The 21,557-nt window shown below is 39.1% G+C and overlaps 2 protein-coding genes and 1 long non-coding RNA gene across 14 annotated transcripts in view; 2 read left to right on the top strand and 1 right to left on the bottom strand.

The window, feature by feature from the left end:
• Window positions 1-11: 11 nt before the first annotated feature.
• Window positions 12-8,591, top strand: mtfmt (mitochondrial methionyl-tRNA formyltransferase). Of its 2 annotated transcripts, none has more exons than XM_037095496.1 (9): window positions 12-778; window positions 3,554-3,751; window positions 4,756-4,878; window positions 4,947-5,049; window positions 5,137-5,212; window positions 5,300-5,406; window positions 5,480-5,558; window positions 7,392-7,465; window positions 8,275-8,591. In XM_037095496.1, the coding sequence occupies exons 1-9, from the start codon at window positions 567-569 to the stop codon at window positions 8,410-8,412; spliced, it is 1,110 nt and encodes a 369-aa protein (XP_036951391.1). In that variant the 5' UTR covers window positions 12-566; the 3' UTR covers window positions 8,413-8,591. The 2 variants fall into 2 exon arrangements, with proteins under 2 accessions (XP_036951391.1, XP_036951392.1); XM_037095497.1 differs by having other exon boundaries at window positions 5,300-5,391.
• A 2,169-nt stretch (window positions 8,592-10,760) lies between these two features.
• Window positions 10,761-21,557, top strand: part of celf1 (cugbp, Elav-like family member 1) — a 30,955-nt gene continuing 20,158 nt past the window's right edge. For 3 of the 9 annotated variants that reach the window (XM_037095486.1, XM_037095487.1, XM_037095493.1), the window contains exons 1-2: window positions 11,056-11,427; window positions 18,346-18,477. In XM_037095486.1, coding sequence (XP_036951381.1) covers window positions 11,339-11,427; window positions 18,346-18,477 — 221 coding nt within the window. In that variant the 5' untranslated portion in view covers window positions 11,056-11,338. Of the gene's footprint in view, window positions 10,974-11,048; window positions 11,428-18,345; window positions 18,478-21,557 lie in introns of those variants that run through there. The other 6 variants (XM_037095490.1, XM_037095494.1, XM_037095492.1 and 3 more) reach the window with 6 other exon arrangements.
• On the bottom strand, window positions 11,438-12,842 carry LOC119018107. 3 transcript variants are annotated; one of them, XR_005074654.1, is made up of 3 exons: window positions 12,719-12,842; window positions 12,117-12,197; window positions 11,438-11,608 (listed from the first exon to the last, which is right to left on the bottom strand). It is a non-coding gene; the product is annotated as an uncharacterized LOC119018107 (long non-coding RNA). The 3 variants fall into 3 exon arrangements; XR_005074652.1 differs by having other exon boundaries at window positions 12,117-12,200; window positions 12,719-12,839; XR_005074653.1 differs by having other exon boundaries at window positions 12,117-12,229; window positions 12,719-12,839.

Here is a 21,557-nt window from a genome sequence, read left to right on the forward strand (position 1 = left end):
ACGTGCACACTCTTCACTCCCACGCGCCGCTCCATCTCTTAAAGGGACCGCACTACAACACACCGATCAGCCACGACATTAAATTAAAGTCAGTCTCATTAGGTATAATGTTGCCGATATCGGTCAGTATACAGACCATATTCATTTATCCAATTGTTGAATAGGGATTTATTCGTAAATGATACTACATCCATAGTGGGATGTTAAGGGGACTACAATTACGCCTGTATAGAATTTTCCCATCTAGTAAAACCTGTTAATGAAACGTAATGTAACAATGTAATTTAACGAGTTTTTAGGGTAAAAATCGGAGGTTAAATCTCCGACACTATCATAAACATTACACCAGTGTCCACTTGGTGGCAGAAAGCTTGTTTGCCATCGCCAACCACCATCCACGAAGAAGACGACGGGGCGGAAGTGTAACGGAAAACATGGCGGCGCCTATGCTGCAGGCATTGAGTAAGAATAGGGCAAATTTTATACAGTCATAGAAACACAGCCAGTGTCAGCACCGACAGCGTGGACACAGGGTGTGTTGAGCTGAAGAGACGGTTCTCGTCAGTATGTGGACGAACAGCAGGACAGCAGGAGCTTCTCTGAGAATCCTGAACCACCTCCAGCGGTGCTGTGGACACACCGGGTGGAGGAGGGGGACTGATGGCCGGCATCGCTGGCTCTGTAGACATATGTCATCAACAGGACCCCCTTGGAGGCTCCTGTTCTTTGGCTCTGACCAGTTTGCTGTGGAATCTCTGAAACATCTCACATCCAGCTGGTACGAGTCTGACACCAGCAGTCTACTACACACCACCCAGTGTTTAGCCATACAAATGCTAGTCACAAAATACATTGCATGACACTAAACATGTACAGGGCAGGGAGGGATGTTTACTATTCTGAGTTATAGGTCACTAAGTTTGTTGGGCATGCTCCTTGATGCATCGTTTTCTTGATGTTTTGCCATTGCATATTTAGACTGTCATGTGCTCTCAACATCCACCGGTAGACTTAAGGAAATTAATATCTCTGTTATCCTTATTACTGTGTAGATAGTCCTGCAGCCTACCAGACTAGCCCTGTTTTGTGCTATGATTAAGGTTACTTTATTGACTCCTGTGGGAGAAACTTGTCTTGGATCAACAATTCAGCAATTTCATCACAGAGTCTAACACACTGTTAAAACTTACTAAGTTAAAGAGGTCATTTTATGCTAATTGTCAGGTGCATACTTTTATATTGGGGTCCTAGTAGATTAGGTATACATACTTTAACTTTCAAAAACATATTATTTTTCTCATATGTTGTATTGCTGCAGCATCCCTCTTTGCACTGTGTCTTGATCGCTCTGTTTAGGCTACAGAGTGAGACATCTGGCTTTTGTTCAATCTTGTGAGAACTGCACATGTGCATTACTTTACAGACAGGATGTAGCCAATCAGAAGTTGGGCTGAGCAAGGCATACTATAGCAGTAGCTAGATGACTGAAGTGGATATATGTTATGATATATAATTAAAAACATATTTATATAACACCGGTTACATAGTGACACACATAAGTTATGGAAGAGGCTCCACTCCAAACCATGTGTTTCAGGAGCACTTTGTAGACCCTTTTACATGCATATAAATGCTGCATAACACAATTTTTCTTTTGGCTTTTTTTTTTATATGGCTTCATTGATAGTTCAGCTGAAGGTGTGACAGGAAACAGGACTGAGGGGGGGGGGAGTGACACGCAGCAAAGGGCCCCAGGCGGGGATTCGAGCCCGGGTCCGCTGCAGCGATGACACAACCTCTGTGCTTTGGACACCTGTTCTACCAACTGAGCTGAATGGCGCCCCCTCTAAGCATATTTCTGACAACATGCGTAACTTCATGCATAAACACATAAATACATACAACCAGCAATATGTCTCGCTTACAAATAAACAGCAATGGGTGGAACCTGCATTTATCTAAGATTTGAGCTACATCTTCTGTCTGCCCTCCAGGGGCTGCCCATTAATAACTTAGAATAGCAACTGGACAGTCGATTGTGCTTAAACATAGTGACCCTGCTACTCCCTCCAGAATTAATCAGCACAGAGTTCCACACATGGTATCATATTGGCCTGCCGAATATTAGACTGCTCAAAAATGTGTCATGGGGTGACGGGTAGTGGTGTTCAGGTGTTCGCGTTATCTTTCCTGCCATCTTAACCAAACTTAAAACCTGAGTTTTAGACTTTTCCTGTTTCCAAACTGCTGGCAATACCATGATGTACAATGTACTCTAAAATGGCTCTTTCAAAACAATTAACAGAATATTCATGCAGCTGTCATAAATCTTGAGTCTCTGCAAGACTTAGCAATTAAGTGTTGATGGATTCTTGCACGTACTCTCTCCACTCTCCGCTCTCTGTGCCAGCTCAGCTCCACTGTCAATGTGGACCTCTAATTATTTGTAGTAAGTGACAAATTTAAGTCATGCCCATGTATGGCAACAGAACCTTGTCTCCATAACATGTGCCAGTATATCAGCACTGAGCTGATATTGACTGATATAGTGTTTACATACCATGCTGCTTTTTCTGAACTTTGCCATATTGCACCCTTTTATTATTGCACCTCAGTAACATACCTCAAAATGGAATCAAATTCTTGCACACTGTGAATTTTCTATTCTGTATAATGTATACGCCCACTGTGTGTCTGTATGTTGTGTTTATTTGTTTATATCTGTGTGCACTATTATGTTTATATTGTGTGTTAAAATATTACTTGCACATTTGGAGTATGGGGAAACACAATTTCGATCCTCTTTGTAATTACTTGCACTAATTGCATGGTCTGATTGACAGACACTTTGACTTTGACTTTGACTTTAATGGTTGGGCGCCAGTTGAAATACAGACTTCTGATTATGAAATGTGAATGTGAAACTGCTAACTTGGCTCTTATGCAGCATCCTCTTACTAAGTGTCCCACACACAACAATATCTGATTGGTAACACTTAATAGCCCATAAAAACTCAATAATCTGAATCTGCAAAGTATTGCGTAACTAAATGTATTAAACAAATGTAGTGGAGAGGAAGAATAAAGTAGCAGAAAATGCAAATACTGAAGTAAAGTACCTATAATTGCATTTAAGGACAATACAAGAATTTCATTAGCACTGCAAATAAATATCGTTTCCAGGTATCGTTATGTAGTCTCCTTAATTTCTGAGAATCTGTATCAATATTGGACCAAAGAAAGCATACTGGTCCCACCCTAGTTTAGACAACATTTAACATCGTATAAGTTCTTTTGTCATCTTGGCAATCCCATTTCCAAAACGATCTAACTCACGAAAGATTTGGAATTAAACTCAAATCTTATCCCTAGAGTCTCGAATAAAAGGCAGGGTCAGATAGCAAAGTCCCGGTCTTCATTTCAGCTCTGGAAAGACAACTGAAGTGCATCACAGGTGGCACGAAAACTCATGAAATGACTCGTACATAACCTTCATCAACTTGGAATAAGGGATGTGAGTGCCTGGCAACTAACTTCCATGTTGTGTTTGCAGGACCTCCAGAGAAGGGATAGTGGAGTCCCTTGAAGTTGTTACTGTTTCGGGTAATGTCCCAGTGAAGAAGTTTGCTCAACAGAACCAGCTTCCCCTGCACACCTGGCCCCCTGACAATGTAGATGGACGGTTTGATGTTGGCGTGGTGGTGTCGTTTGGCTGTTTACTCCACAAGACGCTGATCAACAAGTTCCCACAGTAAGCGTTTTTTTGTCCATCCGTGATGTGGTAAAACATGTGGACTGTTGCTCTGCCCTGGTCTGGCTGAAGAGGCCACACCCTAAACCCATTAGCTGTCTGATAGAATTGCACTGACCAATGTCTGTGCTAAAAATAGGTCATAACCATCAAGACGCACGAGTAGTCAGATGTAGAATAAAACTTATTTGGAAAGCTGAACAATAAAATGATCAGCCAAACTGTCTGTTTTTAAACCATGGGTCTCAAACTACCAGACCCCAGGCCGCTTTTTGAGTTGACAAAAAAATCTTGCACTATAGCCCTGTCAGTCAGTCATCCTAGGTCTTTGTGAAATGTGACTCCTGTTGCTCTGTGCTGCGATTCTTATCGTGACCCCCGCTGCTGCACAGAATGGACGCCTTCAGCAGTTTGTAATTGCAGCGTCCATCAGACTATTGATTATGTAATTGGCATGACACCTGGAACACCGACTACGCAGCAGGCCTAGTGCAAGCTTTAAAAAAAGTCGTTGATAAGGAAACATATATTTTCACTGTTAAAAAGAAAATATGAGCAGAATTGTTGGCAGGTGTCTTGCAAGAAATAAAGGTCAAATGTATTTCATTTTTTAGTTCAGTGCAAGGTTTCGATAAGTGTTTAAGAGAAGGGAAAAAAGATCTGCAGCTGTAAAAATGTATACAAACTACAGCATTTTTGTACTATCAAGTTATTAATGGAAAAAAAATGAAAATTTCAGAAATATTGCGCTTTCTTGTAGTTCTTGAGTGGCCCTCCTACAAGATGACAATACCAGTTTTTGAGACTGTCAAAAAAGTAAGAATTCTATTTGACATTTATTATAGAGGTGTTTTGGAGGAGTATATTTGAAGGGCAACCTGAAGAGAGGGTGGGATTTTTTTCGGTGGGATACTTTCAAAATTTAGCTCGCGTGTCTGGTTTTTACTATCTCACCAACCCCAGCTTAAAGCATTAAGTCATAAAATGTATATGTGTCTCCGCAGCGGGATTCTAAATGTTCATCCCAGCCTGCTGCCGAGGTGGCGAGGTTCAGCACCCATCGTACACACCATCCTGCACGGCGACACTGTGACAGGAGTCACCATCATGCAGATACGTCCTCATAGGTATACAAAGAGAAAACCTCAGTGTTCTACTTATTGGACTGCAAACTCAACATATCCTCACTTCTCAGGTTTGATGTGGGTCCCATTGTAAACCAGGAACTCCATCAGGTACCTGAGAATTGTACAACTGATGATCTTGGAGCTGCCCTTGCCACAAAGGGAGCGCATCTGGTGAGTTGTTGAAACATGTGGAAGATGGTTGATCGTCTTTTTAACAGGATAATAACATAGTTGCTGTATTTGATTTCTGGATTGCAGCTAATTGACACTTTGGCCACACTGTCGGAGAGACTTGCACATAAAAGGAACCAAAGCCGGACGGGAGAAACATTTGGTAAGTAGAGCTGAACTACACTGACAGTCATGCAAAATGTGAGACAGAAGGAAGTCTTCTAACTAAAACATCATTGGCCACCAACAGCCCCAAAGATCAGTACGTCCATGAGCTGGATAGTGTGGGAGGAACAGACTTGTGACAGCATCGATCGTCTGTATCGCGCCATTGGATCCCGGGTAATGATGACTGATGTAGGTTGGTGTCTATTTTAAGCAATGGTTGACTGTTGAATATCACTCTAATGACCCTTATCTCTGCTGTAAGATACCTTTGAGGACCATGTGGATGGGGGAGACAATAAAACTCCTGGATTTTGTAGGAAGATGTCACATTACATTATCAGGTACGTTTGTTAAAAACAGATTACTGAATGTATATGAATATATTTACACTACATGCATGTTTTTTTTGTTTTTTTTTTACATATTTATCAGGTATTTGAGGTATCTGGTTAATATGTGTTTGAATTTAAAATCATCCTGGTTAAGAAAGTGAAATGTTTTGTTTCACGGTGCATGTTAACTTGTAACAGAACATGTAACAGAGGTTAGTAAAATGGAGGTCATCTGAGTGCAGTGAATGTGTCTCAAGTGATTGTAGTATTAAGACACCTGTGTTTGAAGGTCCAGTCACTGGTTAATCAGTATTCCTGGCTACAATTACACCATGAAGACAAAGAACACTCCAAAAAACTCTGTGAAAAGAGCTCTTGGATACAAAAACATTTCCAAACATCTCCTTGAGTTCAGTTAAATCCATCATTAAGAAATGGAAGGAATATGGCACATGTACAGATCTGCCTAGAGCAGGCTGTCCTCACATACTGAGTGACCAGTGAGGGAAGCCACCAAGACACCTACCTATTTTGCCCTGTCTGTCACCAGTCAAATCTTTATGGGAGAGTGGCAAACAGAAAGCTACTGTTGAAGAAAGCTAATTAAATCGCCACTAGAGTTCAACCAAAGGCATGTGAGAGACTCCAAGGTCAACTGGAGAAAGGTTCTCTGGTCTGGTGAGACCAAAATTGAGCTTTTTGTCCTATCATAACATAGATGCTATGGTTGGCATTGGTAGACACTAAACACATCACCACAAACACACCATCTCCACTGTGAAACATGGTGGTGGCAGCCTCATGTTGTGGGAATGCTTCTCAGCAGCAGGCTGTGGTTGCCTTGTAGAGATAGAGGGTAACATGGAAGCAATGGGAGAAGATGTATTTTCTCGCAAGACAATGACCCGAAGCATTCAGCTTCTACACAGAAATGGTTTAAAGACAGCAAGGTGAATGTTCTGGAGGGGCCAAGTCAAATCCCAGACCTCAATCCAATAGAGAATCTGTGGCTGGACTTGAAAAGGGCTATTCACGCACAATCTCCATGCAACCTGATAGCGCTTCAGTAGTTTTTCAAAGAATAATGGAATAAAAGTGCAGTGTAAAGATGTGTAGGCCTGATTGAGACCTATCCACACAGAGTCAGTGCTGTGATTGTGGTCAAAGGTGCATCTACTAAATACTGACTTGAATGGGGTAATTTACTGGGTTAATAAATAGCATATGTATGACATATATATATTTCTGTACTATTGACTATTACATCATTTCAAATATTAAAATCCCTTTCCGGTTTGAAGAGTCACTACAAACAATAAGCAGCTTTGAACTAAAACTATAATTCACTTCTAAAGATTGTGTCCTTGATGACTTCAGAAATGGAATCAATTTGAGTTTCACAGAGAACTGCAGAAAGAAACATCCAGTCAGGAAGCTTGAAATTTAGCACATTTTGTAGAATGTGGTTGCATTTGACATATCAATCTGCAGGGGGAAAAGAAAAGAACATTTCAGGAAAAAAAGTTTAAACATTCCTGCCACAACAAACTATATGGGGTCTTTAAATTGCCTAAAAGATCATTGTCCATGTTGATTTACCTTAAGTTAATAATCAGAAATACACTTTTGAATGAGAGAACCAGAGAACCAGAGTCTACATAACATGAGATTTGATAGGTGTGTGTGTGTGTGTGTGTGTGTGTGTGTGTGTGTGTGTGTGTGTGTGTGTGTGTGTGTGTGTGTGTGTGTGTGTGTGTGTGTGTATGTAGCCCTATGACACTAAGTAATGTATATCCTTAGTACCATGACCCTGACATTTAATATCACTCGTGTTTTCTTCAGATCAGAGGAGGAGACCGGCCCCTGGGTCAGTCAGCTTTCAGAAGGAGTCCAATACTCTGGCTGTCTGCTGTAAGGTCTGTCCAACTCAGTTAGACTTACATTTATTTTATTCGTTTCTGGCAATGACCTTAACCTTCATGCTTGTCCTTGTTTACTCCCATCGCCACATCAAAACATTTCTCTTTAAAAAGAGCCAGGTGATTCATTTAATTATGTTAATTCATTTAAAATATGCGTTTTTTACAATGTTCCTTGCAGCGAATTGTCCTAACAGCAGTCTGGTCAGGATAGGTCTGTTCAGAATTTTACAACCTGTGCAAATGTTCCTTGAATCAAGCGGATATTAAGTATATTTATAGTCCAAGGACATAATTTTTATGACTGTCTTTATGAGTGAGTGTCGAGCCCTTTTGTGTGCCATTTCATCAATCTCTGTTAATCTGCAGTCTGTGAAACTTAACGTTTCCTGTTGATGTTTCACATTAAACTTAAAGGAAAGGGAGTTGATTTGCTCTTTGAGTCACTGGGAGATTTCTAATGTAGGAAAATGTTCCGTTTCATTGCCAGCTGCTTTTTAAAAGATGACAAAACAACTAGTCAAAGTGTAGCGTAGTGCAATGTCTTTTCTTAGCTTAAAGAGTATTCCTATTTCTATAGAAAGTGTTCTCTTAAGTGAGTATGACATGACTGTTGTTGCAATGATGGAATTACTGCTGTGGAAATGTACATTATGCAGAAGACCCGTAATAACAGTTAAACAGAGGAAGGCATCAAAAGCAAAATTAAAGCAGCCCCCCCCCCCTTCCTTTTTCTTTTTCATTTAACTCATTCTGATACTTTTTGTGACGCCAACATTTGTACTGATCTTGGTTCAATGTTTCAGGATGGCTGGGTCGGATTCAAGATGGTACTCTTGAAGAAAAGGCTGACAGCAGCAGACTTCTATAATGGCTACCTGCATCAGGCAGCTGAAAGACTGTTTGTCAGTAAAAAAAAAGTGGAACTGAAGCACGACAGATAAGAGAGAACTGAACATTGTGATGTGACAAATATTTTCTTCCTCGATGTGAACACTGTAGACATGACGTCATCTTAGTTGGTCTTGCTCTTGTCTGTTTTAAGACAAAGGATTATACAGGGCATTTACTGTATGTATGCTGCATACTCTGAATAAATGAATGTGCTGTTTACTGAAAGATATCAGGAAAAATCATGGATCCTGATTATTTCCATTTTTTAAATTTCTATTCCATTTCTATTATGTGTGTTTTGAGTCTAATGTGAGATTTCATTATTTCATTTTAAGTGTCTGATTTAAAAATGCCTGTCATAAGGGCACATGTTGACCCACAATAACATGCTGTATTTCCAATGATGAAGTTAGCAAAACGGTGGCCCAGGAGCCTAGTTATACACACATCACTGCAAGGCTATACACACACTACGACTTACAGCTTAGCTGCAAATGAGCAGACAGTGTTGTAATAGTGGCTGGGTTCTTGTCAACTACTATGACTGATCCTACAGAATTTGATTTAAGTTCATTTGCAGGTGTTTTGTCTTTACATATGATACCACTAACCCCCTTGGAAATACAACATACTGATGTGTGTGGACAATAGCACATAAGGAAAAATCATTTTACCAGAGGGGCGTGGTGGTGACAGGGGCCAAAATCCATCTTTATGATATTTAAAAATGATGATTTTTGACATTACAAGTTAAGATGCACACATGAAAACGTAAACATGGGAATAAGATGTGTTAAATGATATGAACCTATAAACGGTTTATCTGAGTTGTGTTCCATGCCCACTAGAGAGGCAAAGCTAAAAGGCTGGATTATTTTTTGCCACAATGGAGATGGTAATGTGTGGTTGGTCAATCGTTCAGTCGTTTCCTTTGGTCTCTAACACGTTGGTCTACAATTTAGCATCTCAACAATTATTCTACTGTACTTTTTGTTTAATGCAAATGGTAGCATACAATTTAGTTACTTAATGAGCCTTTATATCTACAGAGGAAGTGGGTCCTCCTCCATGGAGTCTGCCATGTTTCTACAGTAGCCCAGTATCAGTGATGGAATGTAACTAACTAGATTTACTCAAGTAATGTACCTAAGTAGAATTTTTAGGTACTTGTACTTGACTTGAGTATTTCCATTTTCTACAACTTCATACTTTTACTCCACTACTAGTTATAGTTCAGATTTCGGCCACATCAGGGTGCAATGAATGCATTTTTGAATTAACCTATAACTTATACATGAACTTAAAGTTGGTTGCAATCTACAACCTCAGTGTTTCTCAGTAGCGGTCCACATACTTCTCACCCTTTCGCTTTGTATACAGGTGTAATCTTACTTGAATTAAGTGCACCATGGCTGCTGGTCATTAATAAGGCCACAGGTTTGTTTGTTTTTTTGCGATGCCCAATGGCAATGATTTTATTGTTCTCTCTGACTTTTAATATCAGAGGAACAACATGCCACTTGTTGAATATTCACCTCATGACTGATCAAATTATTATACAATCAGATCATAACGTCTAAAAAAATTATAGAAATGGCTGATTTAAAAAAAAAAGAAAAAGGGTATCTGATGTTCTGTGTGGTTTTTATTACCAGCTGACAATTTTTATCAGAGCCGTTTTAGACAGCATTTTTATACATCTCACTCTTACTTTTCTTCTCAAGTTCAATAGATGTGTTTTTGATATACTTTCAGCGTTGTTTTTTCTTTTTAAAGTTAAGTAAAAAATCCTTTTTTTAAATTAAAGTTATATTTGCTGTGATTGTTGTGTTTTTGATCATTTCATGTTGTAAAGTCTCCTACACAGTACAGATCCCAGTCACCGTTCTTTTAACAAAATGTAAGGGATCTTGTGACACATTTGTTGTTCTTCTGTTAAAACAGTTGACATGTATTATGTAAACATAAAGACTCTTTAATAGGACACAGATATACTTTTTACTCATTCTCACCTGATGTTTTACTTTGGGGAAACTTTAGTTGAAAATAATTTAGTTAGATGGTACTGAAGGTATCTTGTGGCTCTGAAATTATATATTTAAAAACTGGAATTTATTAACTGGTACATCTTGTAAGAAATTAGCAAATTATTACTGTCTAAGATAGGGTTCCTTTATATGGACCGTACCACGTTACACTCAACCCAGGGAGCTTTAACTTGCACTTTCAATCCCGTCGCGAAGAACAGCAAATACCAAAGATCGCTCATTCAGAAAAGTGTTTTCCATTGGAAGATTACACCCTCCATATAGCCATTTAAATATATTCTGAAGCAAATATCACATTTAACGTTGGCTCATAGCGGCCCCCCACAGCCCCCCACCCCTTTGCAGCTGTCGAGTGGTAACGGTTCAGCAGGAGACTGCCATTTTACACAGTGACTGCTAGCTTAATGTCTAAAGTGACAGATCACAACTAATTCACCTATGTAGTCGTCAGCTTGTTTCCAACAGTACAGTATAAATAACGTGATATTGTAAGCAAACGTCCAGAACGACATTTTGTTTTAAGCACAAGTCAAATTAACTGTGGCGTAAAAAAAAACACACGGGTAAGTTGTTCATTTTAAGTTAACGAAATGCTATTCCAGCTAGCTAACGTTACCAAAACATACCCCCAGTGCTGTAGCTTTGTCAGTAATTGTCGGTTTAATCATGTAGCTTGCACCAGTGGTTGTCAAGGCTTGAAGTGGAATCTACTTTCATCCGCTGGACGGCAGCTTGACAGTACGACTCGTGTTGACAGTAATGTGTTGATAAAACTAGGTTATGACAGAGTTGGTTTGGCTTGCATATAACTAAGCTATGATGTATGTTTCGGATGCCGTTAACTTGTTAGGTTAACGGCATGGTGCTTGCTACGCTTGTTAAAGGACTTGTGGTTAATTTTATAACGTTATACATCTGAAAATAGTGTATGCACGTGATGTCACCGAACGCGGAAGTCGCCACATTTACTCCTCCCACTGTCATCTCAGACTCGCATGAAGGAACCTTGCTGAAAAGGTAACTAGACTAGGTCAAACCATAGTGTGCGAAAATGTGTCTAATTTGTTCCAAGGGTAGTCAGTGGTATTGTCAGTAATGTGAGTTTCTGGATGTTGAATGAATGTTCATCTGCAGTTTCTTGGAGGTCCCAGTAGGGATGCACGATATGGATTTTTGTCAACCACCTGCCCCTTGCAACCTGTAACAGATAAATATATATATATACTTGTATGTTTATTTATTTATTTATTTTTTACCTTTTGTATTTTAAAAAGTTGGTGTGTACACTTGGTGTATGTTCAACTGAGGGCAAAAAGGGTGAGATGTAGCAATTTGATTTTCAAAGCTCAACTGTTCTGACTCTTCAAATATTATTCTTTCAAGTTACACATTGAAAAACGTCAAGACATTCTTTGGCATATTATTAACATTGAACCTGATGTTAGATCTTTTATCATAAGAATGACTGACAGGTTTGTAATTTCTGGTCTAAAATGCTTATATCATAATTACACAAGGCTACAAGTTTGTAAGCACTGGTGGCAGCATATAAAGGTTATTATCTATTATTAACGGTGATAGAGTGACAGACAAGACAGAAACAGTATGTATGGGGCTTGAACATGGGATGCCAATGGACGCCCCGTTGTGCATGCATTTTGTTTGTCGTTTTTGTACAGTTGTGCAACTTTTCAGTGATGGCTTACCTTTCCATCTCTGCCACCTTTGTTCCAAGTGAGCTTGTCCTTTCATCTGCAGGAGACATAGTTAGTGGCCAGAGGTCTCAGCTGCTGATAGAAAATGTAGACATGCTTATATTCTGGAAAAAGAACATGGCTATGTCATGCTCTCAGCTCTGCATCATGCTTGAAGAAATATTTGGTCAGTCTCTGTTTGCACTTCATGTATTGAGAGAGTACTACTTTCATTATGGTTTACATTTATTTGTTTTGCACCGATGACTAAGAAAACATTTGTTTTTGTTATTATACTGTTCTTTACTAGTTCAATTACATCACAAACAGCTTCAATTAGGAGTTAGAAGCTCACAGATGCACAGTTAGAGGGTCTCCAGACTCATGATAAATCATACGGAAGAGAAGCCAGTCAGTTGAGTTTGTGGCTAAACCTTTTACGGTGCTCACATAATCTTCATGGATTTTACTCCATATGACAATTCAAACTGAAGTGAAATTCAATACAAAATGCTCCTAGTTAAAACTTTTCAAAATGGACCTGGAATGTCTTGCATTTTGTAACCTCTAACTGAATATCATTTAAAATGTTTTCTTAAAAATAGAGCTAAAACCTTGTCTCATCTTGTTCTCTTGAATCCAGGATTGTGTATTGTCTTGTCTTGTGAGCTGAGTGTATTGTGACACCCCTAGTATTATACTTTTTCACTCTGAAAGTCCTGCAGGTCATGTCAGTTTGCAGTTTTAGAAGTCAGACATAAGACGTGTTAAACCTGGCATATAATCCCGTGACGGACTTGATTTACCGTGGCAACAAGTGTGTCCAAGTCGTGTTCTGTGCTTCTGAGTGGCCTCTGGTGACACATGTATTTGGTATTTTGCATCTTGTAAATTATAATTGTTAGTTTTGTTCTCTTAATTTTTTTCTTATTTTGCTCATGTTTGGTCTCTTGACATGCGTTTTTCTTAAGCTGCAGTGCACTGAGCTCTCTTGGCTACTGTATGAAAAGGTGGTTTTAGGTAGTTTATCCCCAGGAGTTGTTACATACTGCCAAAGTATGAAGATGAGTATAGCAGAGTGGTACTTTTGAAGTATCAGTGTATCTAATGTTAAACAAGTACATGATTATCTAAATGAAGTAATTTAAAAAACTTGACAACCAGCATGCTATGAAGTAAGTGTGGTTTTGATGAGGTCGCCAAATTCTGTGTGGGTTTGGGTAACTGTAAGTACTCAACAGTAAAACTATGGCTACATTAGGCCATATAGATTTTAAAATGCCATTTTTGTATTGAAAAAGATTTGCATTTCTAATTGTTTAATTAATCTTTCCAAAATGAATACCTGAACAACATAAAAACATCCAAATCTCCTCCTTCATCCTATTCTCATTTGGAAAACAATGAAACTGTTTCACGGCCAAAATCTAGGACTGACAGCCAAGATGACCAAATCATTACGTGGCTGCAATGTAGTCTGAGAAAATCAGCATGAAAACAAATCATAACAGAAACGGTTGTACTGATGAAAACAATTCATGGCCACTGTTGAGTCTCCTCCTGTTCTCTGTGGTCAACTATGCTGTGTTTAATACATCAAATTAGTTGTGTAGATGTTGTCATTCACATATTTGTCTGTGTTAGACAGCCGAACAAGAATCAACCGCTTCCTTTTAATCACCAGATATTCCCAAGCTGCTGTGTTGTGGTGACACAATCATTATAAAATGAAACTGTTAAAATCAGTTTTATAACAGTTCCGCTGTTTATTCTGCCTTAATGACATTTACAATGAGCAATCAGAGAAACACAGATCACAAAGAGGACCAAAGATGGTCTTTTAACAGACCCAAGGACTCTGTATGGCTTTGGAAAATAGTTATAGTTAAAAAGTAAGCCAGCATTTTACAATTCATACACCCTTGTGGCTCTTTTTAGTTTTATTCCAAAAGGATGGCTCGTGAAGTGTAAAAGATGCAGTTACTGCCATGATGTTGATTAAGGATGCATGCTTATTTTTGAGTCCTTGCTGTTGCTGCTGTTGAATCTGAAAGGTCAGCATCCTAGTATAAAGGTGGTATCTCAAAAAGTAAACGTATTAAAATGTTTAATCTTAACACAATTGTATGTCAAAATACTCAAGTGGGGCAGAACTTTACCATCAATTTATTAGAGGCTGTAAAGGTTGCAGACAATAAATGTATGTAGAAACATTTGCATATTAAAGATCAAAGAGGAATAGTTCATTGGACACTTTAGACTGTGCTAAAACTAACAAGGGCACTGTGTGAAAAAGTGCACCATCATTCAATCATTTAATTCCAATGTGACCAGAATATTGGAATGGTGAGATTGCTGCTGTGTCAGCTTCTTCAATGCCTGTCTCCACACGTATCCACCCTCATGAGAATCACGTTTGGCATGCCTGGCCTCGTTCACAGTTGTGACATCGCTGGACCTGTCATACATTAGCACAACAAATCTCTCCAAAGCTTGCAGGTCACTATCTTCCACTGCAGAGGGACAGTTGCTGAGTATTGCAAATGTGATTGAGACCTGATTTACACACGTCACATGTTTTCCAGGCAGACTTATTTGATTTGCCATGGAAGAATGACACAGTGTCACAACCACCAAAGGCATGGAAGAAGAGGATACCGCATGTTTTCTCTGGTCCTATGGCTGAAACCACCTCATGTATTGGGATCCATCTTGTCTTCCCTCTTTTGCCAAAAGTCACCCACATTTTCTCAAGGCCAAGTTTCATCAAAGAGGGCATAACAGAAGTGGCTATGATTACAATATCCGTGTCATTGGCATTGATCATCAGGGATTGGTGTCCTTGTTTCACTGCATGCTGGGCATGAAGGAGAATACGTGTGTCTGCATCTTCATGACTACACAAGGCTACTGCATCCAAGTTAGCAGCTTGGTTGCTAACAGCACCGACGTATCATGTTTTACTATGTCACCAGCCTATTACTGTGAAATTTGAAGTTATTACTTTGTAACATTGCTTCCACTGCCTAGATATATAACAGTGAAGCACATTTTCAGTTTAGTTCCTTAGTATTGTTTGAGATACTTTTTGTTTGTCCTGGTTCAGTGGCTGTGTCAGCCAGAGCTGCTGTTGCCACTTGATCTGTCCTTATATTCATCCAGTATTACTCATTGCTCAATTATTATTTTGGGGCACTGTCCATTCAGCACCACAACTGTGCTAATTTATTAATCTTATTTTTTGTTTCCCCACCCCTTAGAATTTATTTGACAAATTTAATGGCTGTTAGTTTAAAAAAACAAACAAAAAAAACCCCTTTTACCTTGTTGTGGTAAGGGAGCTTGCGCACCTCAGTGAACTCTGAAAGAGCTATGCCGGTGGGAGGCGACTCCTGACAGGTTTTACCAAACTGGACAGGTTGTGGGCGGGGAGTCAGACAAAACACAGTCAAACAACCTCTCTTGATAGAGACTTTTTTGTTATTGTGTGCTCTGGTAAGTTGTAATCAGTAGTTGATTTTGTTAACTTACGCCACATTGTAAATTTTATGGGTTATTGTTCTGCAGATGATGGGGCAGTTGTCACATGTTGCAATAGCAACGGTAAACAACATGCAACATAATGGGCTGATGGAATGTGAAAACTGTATCGTTCAGAATCAGGCTATTCAAGACTGTGATTGTTGCAATATATTATAGTCAGTTTCTTTCATTTTTATTTTTGTTGTATTATTACTATTACAGTAAATTAAAAAGTGGTAGTAGTAGTAGTTTGACTGTGTATAAGTAGGCCCTACATGTTTTGTAAATGCAATTTTAAGGTCGTGGATATTGACCTTGCGGGGTCTGGAAGCTGCTGGACAGTGGCCCATTAAGTGAACAAAAGGTCCAATGTAATGCTAATCAGGTGTTGTGCTGTAAGATAAGCAGCAGATATTTGTGAACAGACTTTAGTGATATCCCAAGACTCCCTTAGAAACTTCTTTGTGAAATGACAAATTCTTAACTATTTTGGCTTTATTTATATAGCACCTTTAAAACAGAGTTTACCCTAGACCAGTGTGATAGATGCCATGCCTCTGCCTGTAATTTAAGTTGTATGTTTTTCTTCTGTTCCACGTTACACAAATTCTGGGCTGATTTTTTTAAAGATTTTGACAAAGGCTCTAGGCACCCAAATAAAGACAGAACCCTTTATTGCTATATTTGGGGTCTCACTGGTACAACTTGGTATTAACTCCTTACAATCAGAAGTTTTATCCTTTACTTTTCTTCTGGCAAGACGTCGCATTTTACTCCTCTGGAAGTCTCCTAAACCGCCATCTATATCTCTTTGGCTCAAGGATGTTATGTTTTTGCTCAAAGTGGAGAAGATGCGTTGTACAGTGAAAGGCTGTTCCAATAAATTTTTCTGGAAATGGAATTCTTTCATAAACTATTTTTTTTTACAACTGGACTGCGTCCATACGATAGTCTGTTGTATTGTCTTATGTCGTGTCATGTCATTGTCCGAACTGCTTATCCCTTTCCATGGGGTTGCGGGGTGTTGCTGCTGGAGCCAATCCCAGCCTTGTCTCAGGGCGAGGGCAGGGTACTCCCTGGATAAGTCGCCAGCTCATCGCAGGGCCCTCACTAGTGAGCAATGTGGGGTTCAGTGTCTCGCTCAAGGACACTTCGACATGCAGCTCAGCCCAGCCCTGTCTGTATTGTCTTATTTCTTGGAAAATATTTACCATGTTTTTTTAGGCAGGTTATTTACTTTTTCTTATGCGGAGACAATGTTCATTGTTCCTATTATGTTAAAAGAAAAAACTATAGGGCAACATCTGTATTTCTGTACTGTACAGTACTATGTAATTTATCCCTAATAAAAAATTGAAACAAAAAAAAAGCAATACAAATATATAATTTAAAAAAGTAAATGCAAAAATAAGTATAAAAGAATATCAAGCAATACAGGACAATTAGAAGGCAACATCACATGAAGGAATCAAGAATAGATAAAAAGATTATGAGAAGTGAGAGGAATATGGTACAATAAATAGATAATAAGAAAATAAAAGTAGTAAAGGACAGTAAGAAGGAAGGAAGAGGACATCGCAAAGGAGGAATTAAAACAGATACAGATCTTGTGTACACAATTATATGTGATACCCGTGTTTAATTCAAACTGAACTGTTAATGCTGTTGCAACAGCATTTTGTCATTTCATATTTTTACTGTTTCATCTGGTATAAAAAGACATCTGTTTTTTCTTTGTTTTTGCTTCTTTCCCTGTAAAAACAACACAGTCATCGCAAACGGAAGGCTATATGCAGACTGTGCACATTTATCTTTAAAAAAGAGCCTGAGTCAGAGCATAAAAAGTGTCAGTAAGTTGACACAAAGTTTTATTCAATTTTGTCCATTGATTGATTTTTTACCGCATTTATTTATTTATATGCACATTGATTTTGAGCCTTGTCCAGTGTCTGTTGCTGTTTGCATGTGACACACGATGAAAATAGCAAGACTGTAAGTGTTTTACAATAATTGTTCTACCTGGAGATGATGGATGAGCTCTCACAGAGACCTGTGTGTGCACGCTGGACTTAACAGCAGCTACAGCCGGCAGTTCTGGTTGTCGCACTGTTAAGCTTTATTGGTCTAGATTATAACTGCTTATTTGTTAGTAGTGAAGGTAATTGTAGATGTTGATTACTGTTTGTAGCGCATAATATTTACAACACCAAGATCTAGTTTGTAGGCTAACAGAAATGTTGGTTTGTCCAGCGGCAGCTTGGTATGAAGCTGACACATGATAGTAAGAGAGTAACAAACTAATATACAACCAGGATTTGTATTCCTCCACACAGTAATTTGCTAATGAATATGCTTAGACACACGCACACAGTGTCTGGTTCCAGTGGGAGGACAGGGAAGCTCAGGGCCCTAATGTTATCACTGTAGTCCTGGCTGCTCACATTTGGCACCTCGTGTTTGTTTCAAGCACTGCAGCTGGATAAAATAAAAGTCCCCACTCCTTTTCTTCCTTTTCTTCCTTTAACACCCACAGTAATGGCGTGCTCTGAAAGGAGGGACATCTGTAGCTTGGGTTACTGATTCATGCGTTGATTGTCTCTGCTAAATGTGTAAATATGTTTTGTGTGTGTTCTTTCACTGTTGCTTTGTTTTTAATTGTAATTGTTTTTTGTGTTTCTGGTTCTTGATGTATTGTGTCTCCTGTGTTTGTGTATGGTAGTAGAAGCAGTAGTTACGCAAGGCCCTGGATGGATAGCCTGGACCCTGAAACCCTGTATGTGTCTCCGGAGCAGACTGGGCAGGCCACACTCCCTCTCCCTAACTTGGAAGTCTCCAACTTGGCACTAGGGGGGTAAGGAGCATTCAGCCTACTCTATCCAGTTCTCTGATGCCTGGGAAACTATAGAAAATCTGCATATCTTGCAGCCATGTATCACGCTTAAGCAATCAATTAATCAGTCCATACATAAACTATAAATAATGGAGGATATACCTACAATACAGGGGGTTTAACCATGGCAGAAAGAAAAAATGTATGTGCACTGACCCTATTATTATTATTATTGTTATTGTTATTGTTATTATTATTGTTGTTATTACGCTACAATGATATGCAGTTTGCCAAATGTCATACTGATTCATCATGGTCACAGCTCTCAGATCAGAACACAAAACATTGGTTTACAACATCCATAAACCAACTGTGTGTGTATATATATATATATATATATATATATATATATATATATACAAGGAAACTGCCATAAGGTTACAAGGTCAATTTATTGAAATTTATTAAACACATGGGTTTAAAAGACTAAATTATGTTTGAGTCCATTTTATTTTATAAAAATTGAGTGTCGATGATGAATTGAGGAATCGGAGGAATGAAGCTGCTCTGAAGTCTACTGGTATGGCTGCGGGTACTTCTGTATCTTTTTCGAGATGGCAGCAGGGTGAACAGACTGTGGCTATGTTGTCCTTCGGGCTCTGTAACGAACTCTCAAGGCATTCTAACTGTAGGGATAGGGTTAGGGTCAGTAACTCGCATCATTGTTTATAATGTGGCCAATGATGGTGGTGTCACCTGCCTTTCCTAACAATTGAGATATTCTGATGTCAGGGAGTGCAGTCATGGGTCTGCAGTGTGAACAGGAGGGGGCTGAGCACATGTCCCTGGGGGACTCCGTTGTTGAGCACTAATAAATAGGAGATGCGACTTCCAGTCCATACTCTCTGGGTCTGTTTGTGAGGAGGTCCAATATCCAGTTGCAGTGTTGTGCTCCTGCCCAAGTGTTCAGTTTTCTAGTAAGCTTCATGGGTGAGATTGTGTTGAATCTAAGCTGTTGGTTCTGAATGCATACTGGTGAGGGTATAGATGTGCAGGGATTTTGTTTTGATGTGCTGGAGAACCACTTTCTCAAAATAATCCTCAGTATGGGGATGAGAGTCACATGGCAGTCCAGGTATACTATCTGAAACAGAGGCCTTATTTATTTTTACTCTCAACCCTTTTTCTTTCTTTCTAGTAGCCATTGCTTGCATGTATTTGTGCATATTTGCAGAAATGTGAATAAGATAACATTTCATCTTATTATATATAATCATTTTTTAATTATATATATATTTTTCTTTGATTAATTCTGTAGTTTTTATTAGGGCTGTCAAACAATTAAAAAGATATATCCAATTAATTACAAGGTTTGTCATTATTAATCAGAAAGGAATTGCACATATGTTATTTCATGATGTGTGTTTAATTAGAAAATATGCTTTACTTAGAGGATTTGTGTGCATGTTGCACAATAGATGTGTGGAACAAAAAAAAATAATATAAAACCGATCACTATCAATTATGAAATAGAAAACAATATGCAGCAATTGCAGCGGGGGTTATGGTGAGAAATCTAGCTGACAATTACCTGAAGGCAGGTTGACAGATAGATTAGTCCAGTGTTACTTTACATAGTGTACATCCCCCGTGTATCTTGTTTAATAGGTGTGCATGTGTATGTGCATGTGAGTTAGTGTGTGCATTGTGGGATGCACAAAGACTAAAGCCAGTGTCATTTGACATTGGCTCCCTTCTGTTTTTACACACACAACGCACACAAACGAGTGCAGCCTGTTGGACAACAGGGTAAACACAGCCCCCCTCAGGCCGGAACCTAATTGTTAGCCCCTGGTGTGGCTAGTCCGGGGATTAGCTACTGGCTGGGGAGTACTATTCACTCCCTCTTTCATTCCCTCTGCCCACTGGGCCTTATCACCATCAATCTGACACCCTGTTTATCTGACGCTGCAGCCAGATCTGCTGGCCTAGGAGAAATGTTCACAAAAGGCTGTGGATCATCAGCACTTTGATTGTGGGACCCCAAATTGCCATTACTCTCTCTGGCCCCAGTGATCCCAGCAGCCCTCTGTTTCCATGATCTCCATGCAGTGGTTAGTTCCAGTCCCAGAACCTGGAAAGCCAACCTGAAGGCTTGTCACTTTGTGTCTGTCATTTGTACTCTTCTTCCACCCGAAAAAGGGTGATTCCTCAGTCAGATTTTGCCTGCCGTCTTTGGTGTTCCAGTGGACAGGATCTCCATGTGGATTGGTTTGTTTCAGCACACTGTTTTTTTCTACCCTTTGTGCACTGTTGGCTACATTATTATAAACTTAACCAGGGACTGACCAACAAGTGTACGATCTGGAGTTTACCACCACCCTCTGATTACTACATCAATTTAGCTTCACCATCACAGAAGAACAAAGAAAAAGAAGCATTCTGCCACCATGGCTTCTTTTAAACTGGATTTTCTCCCCGAGATGATGGTGGACCATTGCTCTTTAAACTCTAGTCCTGTGTAAGTAACTTCCTCTGACCTGCCATGTATGTAGGCTATTATATGTTTTCCAGAGTTGTCCTGTATCGCTGGAAATTAGTTACAAAGAACTAATCTGATTTGATTTAGTGTAATGAATCATGAGCAGCTGTGTTGTAGTATGTCGGGGGGATAACTGACCTAATGAGAAGTGAACAGTGATTATTTGTTTTCCTTTTGTAGTTTTGTCATGCTTAAAGGTTCCTGATGTTTATTTGTGTTGTTCACCTAAACCTGTGAACACTTTTAATACAATACATTTCATTTCAAACGATCACTCCACATTTTTAATGAAATATTAAGTGCATTGACATAACAATTTTTTTCTGTCAAATAATAAATGTAGTCAGATATTGTTGTTGTGATTTGAATCCATGTAGCAATCCAGTGCAACAAGGAGGGTTGAGGTACCTTCCTATCCGCTTTACATTAAGGTTGGGCACTGTTTTGACAGATTCTGTATTCAGACTCTGGTAATCAGTTTCTTTTCTTATGGAAATCTGTCTCTGATTCTTGGCATATTATTTGTGTAGAGTTCTATGATTAATAGGCTGCTCTAACA

Source organism: Acanthopagrus latus, chromosome 4 (assembly GCF_904848185.1).
Source record: "Acanthopagrus latus isolate v.2019 chromosome 4, fAcaLat1.1, whole genome shotgun sequence".
Classification (NCBI taxonomy): Eukaryota; Metazoa; Chordata; class Actinopteri; order Spariformes; family Sparidae; genus Acanthopagrus; species Acanthopagrus latus.